The 12,970-nt window shown below is 40.1% G+C and overlaps 1 protein-coding gene across 1 annotated transcript; it reads right to left on the bottom strand.

The window, feature by feature from the left end:
• Positions 1 to 3,002: 3,002 nt before the first annotated feature.
• Positions 3,003 to 7,617, bottom strand: LOC110167077 (E3 ubiquitin/ISG15 ligase TRIM25-like). The gene is made up of 3 exons (XM_055151389.1): positions 7,445 to 7,617; positions 4,063 to 4,860; positions 3,003 to 3,294 (listed from the first exon to the last, which is right to left on the bottom strand). The coding sequence occupies exons 1-3, from the start codon at positions 7,615 to 7,617 to the stop codon at positions 3,003 to 3,005; spliced, it is 1,263 nt and encodes a 420-aa protein (XP_055007364.1).
• Positions 7,618 to 12,970: the final 5,353 nt, after the last annotated feature.

Raw genomic sequence — 12,970 nt, 5'->3', positions numbered from 1 at the left:
TCCAACACTCTGGCTCACGAGGAAATGACGCCCAATATCCAAAATTTTAATTAAATTTGGTATTTTCAAAGGACAGAGACAGATCTGAGGGAAGCGCTGCAAGAAACACAAACGTTCAAATCATTTCATCTTGTCAACATAAAAGCTTTTGTCACTTATACACTTAAAAGGAAGTAAACGTACGAGTAAGATTTAGTTACACTGTCAAATATATTACTCAAGTAGGAGTAAATAAAAATATGGGGTCTGAAAACTACAAAGTTACTCAACAAAATGTATCCGAGTAAAGCACAACGAACTTCAGAAGTAGTAGTGTTTGTCAAAGTGTGTCACATGTTGAATAATTACTGTTACAGAACTGTTTTTTATTGTTTTTTTGGTTTTATTTTGTTTCGCTTAGACGGTGAATCCTGTAAAGCAGCTCGTGATGGAGGTAGTGACGTTCTGAAACGACATTTTGCGCTACGGAGACGTTCTGTAGACTCGCTTAATCGGCGTAAACAATAACTTACTTCTAATTATTCAACTTTAACCTTCAAAATAAAACGACAAAGCTTCAAATGTTGTGTTTCAAGGTGGGCAATATTGGCAAAAATGTATAGCTTGATTTTTACATTTTTTTTATGAGCCCACTGACGATATTAATCTTGACAAAAGTGCACAAATATTTACTAATTTAGCCAAATAGCAATTGCGGTTTTATCATTTCTGGATGTATTTCCCACCTGTAGATCCGTGTGACTTCCTGTTACAGTGATGCAGTAGACCTTTGTTTGTCAATGTGGAAGAATAAAAAACGTCTGAACTTCATTGTATTTGTGTGTTTGTGTGATTGACAGGGCCTGGCGTTTTTACTTCACCACTTTGGAACAAAAAGCCACCAAGATTAAAACAAACGAAAAAGGATATTTGGCTGTTCAAATTGGTGAAAAGTGGATTTTGTAAGGAAAATTGGTAGACATTTGCCTGATTCAGCAGCCGGTTTCACTTCGCGGAAACTGTCTGACCTCGCAGCATTAGGATTTGTCGTGACGTATGTAATTCGCCGCTAAAGGGGATAACTGGTGTATTAAACTTTTCCCAAATCCCGTAGGAAGAAGGACAATAACGTCTTTCCCCTTGATGAAATTCACCAAACATTCTCTTTGTTCCGGCTTTAAATCCTCAATGTTGGGTAGGGCTGGGCATCATTAAGAAGCTGCCGATACGATACATACCTCGGTACATAGGCCACGATACGATGCATATCTCGATACAGTGCACTTTTGATGCGATACGATTCGATATGGTTCAGTAAAAAAATAGTCTAAATCTTGGCTGTGACACTAAAACTTTGTTAAACCACTTCTTGTGCAAATTTCATATGAAACTAGGGCTGAGCAAAATTTTAAAAATTAATCTTGATTAATCGCATGAGTTCAAGCGATTAGCCAGAGCCGGGCCCACGGCTCGCAGAGTCTCAGTCAGAAAAAAGTGTAAAGAAAAGGCATCAAACTTAAATGCTCACGGTGGACTTTTTCAAAATAAAAGCCAGTGAGAAACAGACGTTTACAATAAAATAAATAAATTAATAATAAAAACTGCGTTAAAATAATTGTGTTAATGACTTAATTAGTTAACGCAAAATTAATGCATTAAAGTGTCTGGCCCTAATATAAAACAAACATTTTAATCATTAAAACAGTGAAAATGTCAAATGTGTCACATAAACATTTCCTTCCTCGAAACAAACAACAAAACTTTAGTACTGTAACAAAATAATTTAGTAAAATATACCAAAAAATACTTAGTGATATATCGATACAGCAGCCCACGATATTGATATTGTATCATCACATTAAACAATACGATATTGATATTTTTGCACACTTCTAATCTCAGGAATCGTTGCTAACACAGAATGTCTGGCTCTTCGCTGATTAGCTCACACTTCGGGGGTTCTTGCAAAACATCTAGTGTATTCCGATTCCTGACCTAGTCGCTGGAGAGAAATGAAACTGAGGTGGTGCCAGCCTGGACTGGTAAACATTGGAACAAATACAGAACTTTAGTAAAAACTGTCATTTTAATGGTGTTGATTCTTCCACAGAGAAGCAGCAACTCCCATTTCTCAAAATTCTGCTTTAGTCTTGAGAGAAAAAGCTGAGAGTTTGATTCTATAGGTGAGTTTCAGATGACGTCATCGTTATTAAAAGCCCGCGTTGCTGCTGGGAAACATTTGTCGGAGGCAAGAAACAGGATAACAGTCAAACACAGTGCGTAACCTCACGTATTTATCCCCGATAATGGTAAATTCCTGTTGCATTATTGGATGCACAAATAGAAGCACGGAAGAAGGAAAAGAACCGCTAACGGTGAATTAAACGGCTTTCAAACATCCGCAGAGCAAACGTAGAAGATCCTAACAAACCGTGGACTCCAACAAGTTCAACAACACATCGAGACTCTTGGAGGTTTTCATCTTTTCTGCTGTGAATGGCCCAGGAGTTTCCACCAAGTCATTGTGGATATCGCCCAAGTGAATATTTGTCCAGGTAGTTGAAGATTCTGACCAGAAATTTGGTTTGGTCCACCTTTTGTAGGGGTTGAAAACGGTGATTTGGCGTCCGTCGATGCTTATGACCATCCATCCATTTTCTTCCGCTTATCCAGGGCCGGGTCGCGGGGGCAGCAGTCTAACCAGGGACCAATTTCTGGTCAAATGGTCTTGGGTCGTCTGCCGTTAGAGTGGATAAATAACCGGGATCAATACCCTTTACGTGCTTTCTCACTTCGTCCGTCATGTTGAATTAATGTTTCTTGCCGCTGACCAAAATAATTCCCAGCATGCAACGCGCGTTTTTGTCAACAATGAAACTCGCCTATAGATCCTGATGATTTTGTGTCATCCATGTTATGAGGTATTTGAACTTCTTAAATAAAATCTTGTGATAAAATGATAAAACTGAGCTCAAAAACCAGGTACACACAAGAGCAGCCACCACTGAGCCCAGTCCACTGAATCATCCTGAAACTTGTGCTCCTTCCTGAAGCTGGCAGAAGTTCACGTAGTCGCCCACAGAGTAGAGGCGGACCCCCAGAGCGAGCGGCTGCGAGGGGCCGGTGCTGGTCGTGTGGAGCAGGTGGAGGTGAGGGGTCAGACTGTAAAAGCTCAGCTGACCCGCGGCCTGGTCCACGAACACGGCCACCCTGGACGAGCGAGGACCTGACAGAGAACGGCCGAGTCCTCTGTGCACCAGCTCGTAGCCCGACTTCTCACAGTGCAGCGCCCAAGAGCCGTCGCCCGAACCAAACCTGCACGACAAACACAAGAGTTACAAGAAAACTACAAAAAACTAGAACTAAATTTAGAATAAACTAGGATCAAACCAAGACTAAACCAGTGTTAAACCAGGATTAAATCATGGAAATAAACCAGCCCAGGACTCAGTTAGGACTACAACAATTTGGGAATTAAACCAAGACTAAAACTAAAAAGTACTGATCTAGGACTAAACCGTAAGCCTATAGAACCTGACGACTTATCAGGTCTAAACTAAAACTGAAATCAGGAGTAAATGGTGGTGGTTTAGACCTGGATTTAGACCTGGATTTAGACCTGGATTTAGACCTGGATTTAGACCTGGATTTAGACCTGGATTTAGACCTGGATTTAGACCTGGATTTAGACCTGGATTTAGACCTGGATTTAGACCTGTTTAACCTGGATTAGACCTGGATTTAGACCTGGATTTAGACCTGGATTTAGACCTGGATTTAGACCTGGATTTAGACCTTGTTGAGTTCTGGTTTGGTCCTGGTTTAGTCCTGGTTTTAACTTGGATTTAAACCTGGTTTAGTTCTGGTTTTAGACCTCAATTAGACCTGGATTAGATTTGGTTTGAGTTCTGGTTTAGAGATATGGTCCATGCGGCGTGCAGGTGTATGGAAGGGGGTTTGTGGACCCCTGCTTTGAAGTATATTTCGATTAAAGTGGTACCAGACTGTGTCACAAATTGTAAAAATCTAAACCAGGACTCAACCAGGAACAACTTTGAAACGGGCTCGAAATTCCATCCACACCTGCTGTCTTCTCCTGACCGCGGGACTGTCTTGGAGACCAGCGCCAAGTAGAACCCCCAGCCCGACCACTCCACCTCCAGATAACTCCTTCCACTCAGACTCTCTGTGCTCAGGACCTGGGCACAGTCTGTGAACCTGTCCCGGTGCCGCCCGTAGTCCTGGCCGTCTCGCAGTAGAGTGGCCCTCGTGTTCCCCTGGGAGAGGAGCACTCTGTGGTTCGCCGAGTTGGGGTCCAGGTGTACGGAGCGCGAGTACTGCAGAAGCTCCTCTCTGGTGCGTGGACGAGGTTCTGGCACCGGCTTTGGAAGAGAAGTCCGTCCTTCACTTACGAACGGTTGAAGCTTCTGCCAGAATTCCGAGACAGCTGAGGAAATGTCGGTGAGAAATCCTGGAGGGTATGAAGAAGGGTTTAAGGATTGGTTGAAGTTCAGATGGTTTGTGTAAAGGTTGAGTAGGTTTTCCTGGTGTGGCTGTCCAGGAGGTCTCTGCTCGAGCTGGGTCCGTCCAGGAGATCCCAGATGGGTCTGGGTCTGTTCTGGAGGTTGTTCCTGGGTCGGTCCTGGAGGTCGGAGTTGGGTCTGACCTGGAGGTTGGAGCCGAGTCTGTCCTGTAAGTTGGAGCTGGGTTTGTCCTGGAGGTTGTTCCTGGGTCTGTTCTTGAAGTCCCTGCTGGACCGTGGTTCCGGTCCCCGATTGTAGCTCAGAACATTTTAGTTCTATCACATGCAGCAGATGTTGGAGGAGCAGCTCTGTGGTCTGTAGAGCTGTGAGGACTTCTCTTTGAAGAACACGCACACACCTGAGACAAAACAAAGATTTACTATTTTACACATACCAACATAAGAATTTAAGTCTCATATTGTTCCTCCTTAACAGATTTTCTCATTTAGATTTGAGCTACCATCAGACAAGTTTCCCTTCCACTCATGTGTCACACAAAATATAAAATAAAAATCCATAAAAGTCCACTTGATCACAAAACAAATCCCAATTCCCTGAAGGGAAAAAAAGATTAAATGTTTTTCATAATGTACTTTCTCCATATAACCAGGGTTAACCGCTCTCTAAAGCTCATCCTGATCTTTTGGCGCCCTCTAGTGGTCACTCAAATACTTCTCTCAATTTAGTTGCACATTTAAAACGGACAGAGTGGAGCTACCAATTTTCTAGTCAAGTAAAACAGGTGTTTTATGGAATAAAAGGGGAGAGGCCTTTTAGCACACAAACTCATGTGGACAAAGTTGTCCACTCTGCTGCTAAAGATATTTTAATACATAATTCAAGAAACTCAATTCAGTCACGCAGCTATAGATTAATGTCTCTAGACCAGGAGTATCAAACTCAAATTCACAGAGGCCAAAATTAAAAACTGGAAGTCGTGGATCAAACTAAATATTAATTGAAAAATTTCAACAACATTTGCATGTTTTCTCTTCTTTAGAAATATGTAATGTTAAACCTTTTATTAAAATAAAGGTTTAATAATAGTTTTGCTTAAACGTTGAGTCCAGAACAAGCAGAATATAAAATAACATTTTCAATAAATTTTGTCTCGAGTTTGACATGTCTGCTCTACAGTTTTCTACTAAACAACATTTTGACAAAACATGCAGAATAATTTTTGATATCTAACTCCAAATCTGATTTATTCAAGTTTTAACTCCAAAAAACTAAATGTAATTTGCATTTTTTTTTCAGTGGGATTTAATTAACTTAAATAGTAGATATCAAAATCCTGTGTATATTTTTAGTATCCAGTATGACAACATGTAAAAATTTACACCTCTCCATCTGTTTGAGATTCAGTTGCTCCAAAAATGGGAAATTTGTCCGTTTTTGTGTTATTTATGAAAAGATGACAAGAGGAAGAACTTGTAATACATGTTTTTCTTACATTTACTGCATGTGACTTTCAAGTTGATGTCTCTAAATCAGGGATATCAAACTCAAATTCACAGAGGCCAAAATTAGAAACTGGGACTAAGTCGTGGGCCAAACTAAATATTTATTGAAACATTTCAGCAACATCTGCATGTTTTCTCTTTTGAGATATGTAATATTAAACCTTTTCTTATTAAAATAAACATTAATAATAGTTTTGCTTAAACACTGAATCCAGAACAAGCAGAATATAAAATAACATTTTAAATAAATATGTCTATATCAGGAGTCTCCAAACTTTTTCCTCCAGTGAGCGACCTTTACAAAACAAAAATGCCAGAGAGCTACTAGTTTTAGCAATCACACGAAATGTAGTATATAAAAGAGCCACAGCAAATCTTAGATGAAGTACAGTTAGATTAGTGTGACCAGACGTCCCCGTTTACCCAGGACAGTCCCAGTTTTGAGCCTGTGTCCCCTGTCCCTGCAGATTTATCTAAGACCAGTGATTTTTCCCAGTTTTATACAAGAAATGTCCCACATGTCTATTTTTGACCAATCTGATCTCTGCCAACAGTAAAGAGACATAAACTGTTATTTGTTTAGGTAAAATACAGAAAAGCTGCTGAAAAATGACCAAAACTTAAAGTAAAAGTGACTGGTCATCCTTAGTTAGATGCCTATAAAACAAACTATTATACATTTATTAGTGTACAAACTAAGGCATCAAAATGATACATGTGCAATGGTAAAAGGCACTGAATTAATCAAACGTTACTTATTTAACAAAATATGTGTAATTCAGAAATCCCTTGGTGAGCTACTTGGAAGGAGGTGGAGAGCTACAGGTTGGAGACCGCTGCTCTACAGCCTCTGTGTAACCAGCAGGCAGCTCTAATACATATTTAATATGATCTCGCGGACCAAATGTAATTATATCACGGGCCAAATTTGAGCCCTGGGCCTGAGTTTGACATGTCCGATCTACAGTCTTGTACTAAAGAACATTTTCACAAAACATGCAGAATAATTTTTGATATCTAACACCAAATCTGATTTATTCAAGTTTTAACTCCCAATAACTAGACATAATTTGCATTTTTTTTTCCAGTTGGATTTAATTGATTTAAATACTAGATATCAAAATCCAGTGTATATTTTTAGTTTCCAATATGACAACATGTAAAAGAAATGTACACACACCTCTCTCCATCTGTTTTTGAGATTTAAGTGCTCCAAAAATGAGAAATTTGTCAGTTTGTGTTATTTATGAAAACATGACATGATAAAAAAAACTTGTAATACCCGTTTTTCTTATTTATGTGAGTAAACTACAGCAGAAGTTTCAAGTTGATGTCTCTAAATGTAATATACTTTTTCTTTTCACCTGTGTCTCACCTGAATGCACTTTTGACAAATAACCCTTAGTTACTGGACCTTTTCTTTAAATTAAAAACTTCAGTACTTTATATGAGAGATTTACAGAGTGCAGAATATTGTACCTTTGGTCTCCAGAGACTGTCCCCTGGTGTGTCCTCAAGTCTTCTCCTCCTCTCCCGTCCCTCTCCCTCGCTCCGTGTGAGAGCTCAGCCAGAACAGTGTTGAGGGCGAGCCGGGGTCGGGGGTCAAACCTCTGCCTGCACTGGGGACACCGGGGCCCCTCTACCGTCCTCATCCTCCTCCTCGTCGGCGGCAGCGTCCCAGTACCGGAGCACGCACTGCCGGCAGTAACTGTGCCCGCAGGGGACGGTCACGGGTCTGTCCAGGAGGTCCAGGCAGATGGGACACGCGAGCGGGTGAGACATGAGTCCACTTGTCCAGAGCTGCTGCAGACGCACTGAAGGCAACAGGAGCCGGGAGTCCACGCCCTCCCCTAACCCGTGAAGGCAGGAGGGGGAGGAGCCAGGAACAGGAGGGGGAGGAGCCTCGGACCAGACTGAACGGACCCCCCCCCCCCCCCGAGCGACTTGTGCTGATACCTGAGGACTTCTCGGCTACTTCTGAACAAACAGGAGGGTTTACGGGGAGGCGAAGTACTCAAAGGAAGTACATGCTGTTCAGGAACTCACAAAAGTAGTAAGAGTAAAAATATTTGAAGAATCTACTGTAATGTTGCGACCGAGAACCCTTATTTACTCACAGAATCCGTTCTGGCATAAAAAAGGACAAGGGCAATGTGGTATAAAAGTTACACATCTTTATTTAATCTTCTAAACATTTAAAAGAAACATTTCATTTTCCTGGTTCCCTTCTTGATACGCCCCTCAATTATCATAAATGTAGGACTCAACAACACCCCAAACTAAAACACAACAAATCAAATTAATAAGCCAAACCAAACGTTAATACCAAAAAAACACAAACACTAGTTGAACCCTACATTTACAATAAGTTAAAAGTGCGGGTGCCAAGGTATCTGAGGTAGACTTTGTTACAATAAAGGGCATAAAATTAAAGCTGGTGAAAGTGCTCGTGCTAAGGAGGCCTATTTGGGCGAAAGTGACTTGTGCCAACCCAAAGACCTAACCTCGCATTGCACTGACCCCCTGACCAAAATATTGCACTTCCCTCCAAGACCTCGGCTACTGTTAATCAATATTCAACTAAAACCAACAGTTAAGATAAAGAATAAAAAGCAAGAATGATGCAGCAGTGGCAATCTGTTACACAGGGAAAAATAAATTTGCTTCACTTAGGGACCACCACCCCAGATATACAACAAAAGAGCATTTACCGCAAATTTAGAAGCCTTTAAAATGCAGTCAGACACATCGCATCAAAGCAAATTCTATCAGAAATATTAAAACAACAACTCCGGTACTTACGCGCGCTGCCTTCAAAAGCCACCGAAAGCCCGACTGCCACACCACGGCGCGCGCAGCCTTTTCTAATCGCGCAATCAGTGGCGCCAGGAGCCACGCGCAGCGACGCACAGGTGGACGCACTCACAGACGCAACACAGCAGGACAACATAGTCTAAACACCCGCTTACACTACTACTCCAGAGTTGACAAATCATGAACAAAGTCTGGTATTTGCATAAAAATGAGACAATGTGGGATTGATTGACGGCTCAAAAACAGATGCCAATAAAAAAACAAAACAAATAAAAAATGAAAAGCACGCTCTCTTTCTCTCCTTCTCCCTCTCTGTCTGTCCTCTCTCTCTCTTTATCTCTCTGGGTTTGCAGAGGTGAGGCTGATCCCTTCCAGATGAAGAATGTGATTTTGGAGAGCGGACGAGAGGCGTGGCACTAAAAAGACGTGTCTGAAAATAAGTCGAACCTGTTTGACACATTTTTTTTTTTTGCAGTGTTGATGTTCGTCTCTTAACTGTAAAATATGATCCATAAAATCCAGACCAACATTGTAAATAAAAATTTGTCCCTAACATTTTTCCTGGTAACATTTCAGCTCTTTATGGGATCTGAATCTTTTGGATCTGTTCATTTCAAAGATCTGTCTCTTTTTATAATTATTGAGATGACAGAGACTGAGAGTAGAAGTGTTATTATTATGAAAATCTAAATAAACTATAGTAATAAGCTCTATTCATCTGACCGGAAGACGTTTGGAAACATGCGGATGGCGAATTCCCGTCACTGGGCATGTGATAAAACCGTGGATTTAGCAGCAGCGTCTTCACAACCTGCCTTTTTGACAAATTATAATATACAAATTAATAGGCAATTCATAAAAAGAGAAAAAGAAAGAATACAATTACATTTAGATAAAGAAAAAAACAGATTTTCCCAGAGTTTCTATCACCCAAAGGAAGTCTTCATCTGCATCTTTCCAAATGTCTTCAAGTTTGATCACATCTCACTTTTTTTTTGCTTTTTTTGTGTTGGGTCAACAGTAATCAATGTAAAAAAAATAATAATAATAATTTGAAAGATTAGGTTCAGAAAATTAGATCCGGTTCCAGTTACTAAGAAACCGTTCAAAAGAGCCGCGAACGTCACATCACAAGGTAAAATAAAGGTTTAAAAAGGTGTGAATGTTAATTTTGGCTCACAGATGGTGATTTTACAGGACTACATTCATATTATAATACTCCCTACAACTCTACAACAACTCACTTTTATGTAACAGATAATATCCCTACAACTGTACAACTCACTTTTATGTAACAGATAATACTCCCTACAACTGTACAACAACTAATTTTTATGTAACAGATAATACTCCCTACAATTGTGCAACAACTCAACCTTATGTAACAGATAATACTCCCTACAACTGTACAACAACTCACCCTTATGTAACAGAAAATACTCCATACAACTGTACAACAACTCACCCTTATGTAACAGATAATACTCCCTACAACTGTACAACAACTCACCCTTATGTAACAGATAATACTCCCTACAACTATAAAACTCACCTTTATGTAACAGATAATACTCCCTACAATTGTGCAACAACTCAACCTTATGTAACAGATAATACTCCCTACAACTCTACAACAACTCACTTTTATGTAACAGATAATGATCCCTACAACTGTACAACAACTCACTTTTATGTAACAGATAATACTCCCTACAACTGTACAACAACTCACTTTTATGTAACAGATAATACTCCCTACAACTGTACAACAACTAATTTTTTGTACAACTCCTACAATGTGCAACAACTCACTTATGTACAGATAATACTCCTACAACTGTACAACAACTCACCCTTATGTAACAGAAAATACTCCTACAACTGTACTAAACTACACTACCCTTATGAACAGATAATACTCCCTACACTATAAAACTCACTTTATGTAACAGATAATACTCCCTACAACTGTACAACAACTCACCTTATGTAACAGATAATACTCCCTACAACTATAAAACTCACCTTTATGTAACAGATAATACTCCCTACAACTATAAAACTCACCTTTATGTAACAGATAATACTCCCTAGAACAGTACAACAACTCACTTTTATTTAACACATAATAATCCCTACAATTGTGCAACAACTCACTCTTATGTACCAGATAATACTCCCTACAACTGTACAACAACTCACCCTTATGAAACAAATAATACTCCCTATAGCTATAACACTCATCTTTATGTGACTGATAATACTCCCTACAACTGTACAACAACTTGCCCTTATGTAACAGATAATGAAAGAAAAGTTTAATGCCATACTGTGGAATATTCCAGGCAACACAATAACGTCTCCATAATGATAAGAATGTGGTAGAAAGGTTTCGTGTTGCTCCTTTAAGAATGAGTAATAATATTGTGATAAAATGTGGAGGACAAACCGGTCTGAGCGGGACACACCGGAGGACAAACCGGACACACCAGAGGATAAACGGGCCTGAGCGGGACACACCAGGGGACACACCAGAGGACAAAAGACAAGACTCGCCCCAACACCCGCCCAGACGCACACTCATTAGAAAAACAAAGAAACAACGTGTCACTGTTAAATACACGAGAGAAGAGGGAGAGAAAGTGAGAAAGAGTATTCCCGGAGTCGACTAAATAAACAGCTGGTTAATTGCAGACGTGCCCAGTGTAAATATTAGAATAGAAGGGGGCGTGGTCATTTTAAGGAGATTTTAAAGGTCTTATATTACACCTGAAAGACTTTTAGAGTGTTAAAGGTTGTATAGAGGATTTTTTAAGGGAAGTGAAATACAGCGACAGTCCTTTTTCAAATGTTGTGCAGCTCCTTCAGTAGAAACATCTCCTCCTCCCGCCTCTTTACTCTAGAAATCACATTTGTTTACATCCAGTGCGCGTTCAGAATTACTGCTGAAGTGACCTGTCTAGAAATATTTTAGCGACCGACGTGTCAGTTTTTAGACCCTTCGTCTGCTTCAGTCGCGCCATCGCTGGAAGGAATCTCCGAGAATCACCTCGTTTGTCTTCGCTTCTTTTCCCCTTCTTCTCTTCTTCTTTCCGCGACCTCAAAAACGGACTTTCTTTTGCGGCGAACTGGTCGTGGATTCTCGTCCGCCATCGCGACAAACTTTGTGCGAAATGCGAGGAAGCGACAGTTTGAAAAAGCCTCTAAAAACCACGTAATCCGGCGAGTCAGTTAAACTAGAAACGTAAGGAGTTTGATTGACAGCCTAACAGCCAATAGAAAATGAGGTAGTCTCGTTTTCTATCGGCTGATGTTTTTCTGGCCGATTTTCATTCTTTTTTTTTTGTTTTTTTTCTTGGTCATCATAATTACAAGGCTGCTGTGTCTCTGTAATGGTATTTTACACTTTCAATGACAATTTGAAACTAAAAAATAATCCTCCATACAACCTTTAAGCCATGAAGTGAAGGTGTATGGAGTTTAAAAACACAGTGGAGTACTTCTTGTATTACCACATGACCTCAAGGAGTGTTTTCTGTGACCTAAATATGCAGAGTTTCTATGTTAAACACAAATCCAGTTATGTCTGTTTCCTCTATGTCCATAATCAGGTTTAATCTGGAGTTTAACGTTGGCATTTGTGTGTTGTTAATGAATAAAGTTGTGAAATACATACCTAAAATACCACTGAAATCTAGGAACTACTTTGAATAGTATTTTTCATGACTAATTTGACTGTTGTGTTTGTAATTCAACCGCTGATCTTGTTTAAACATGTTTATTTCAAATGACTGACAGCACACAATACATAACATAATACATAACATCAATTAACATTTTTAATTCATGTTATGACATGTTTGTTGTTCCACAGAATTTAGGCTACGTTTACACATGGCCAGGTATTTTGAGAAACAAATATTTCCCTCCCTCGGTTTTCCAAAATAACATCGTGCACACAGCATCGTTTTCAAAAAAGTTTCCGTTTACATCAACCCGGATAAATACGCCATCTCACCCTCGATGTAAGGACGCAGCAAGTCGGAAAGTAACAGCAGTGATGACCGCGACATCCTAAAACTCTTCCGGGACAACAATTTCAAAATTATCCCACCAGACAGCAGTTCGCCCAGGTCGGACCCAAAACCGGCGACGTTGGTGGCGACGGCAACTGTGTCTTCGAGTAGGAGG

Source organism: Boleophthalmus pectinirostris, unplaced genomic scaffold, assembly GCF_026225935.1.
Source record: "Boleophthalmus pectinirostris isolate CB_2022bp ecotype Guang Dong unplaced genomic scaffold, ASM2622593v1 HiC_scaffold_16, whole genome shotgun sequence".
Taxonomy (NCBI): Eukaryota; Metazoa; Chordata; class Actinopteri; order Gobiiformes; family Gobiidae; genus Boleophthalmus; species Boleophthalmus pectinirostris.
The sequence above is the reverse complement of the archived record's forward strand: the minus strand, read 5'-3'. Positions and strand labels throughout refer to the sequence as shown.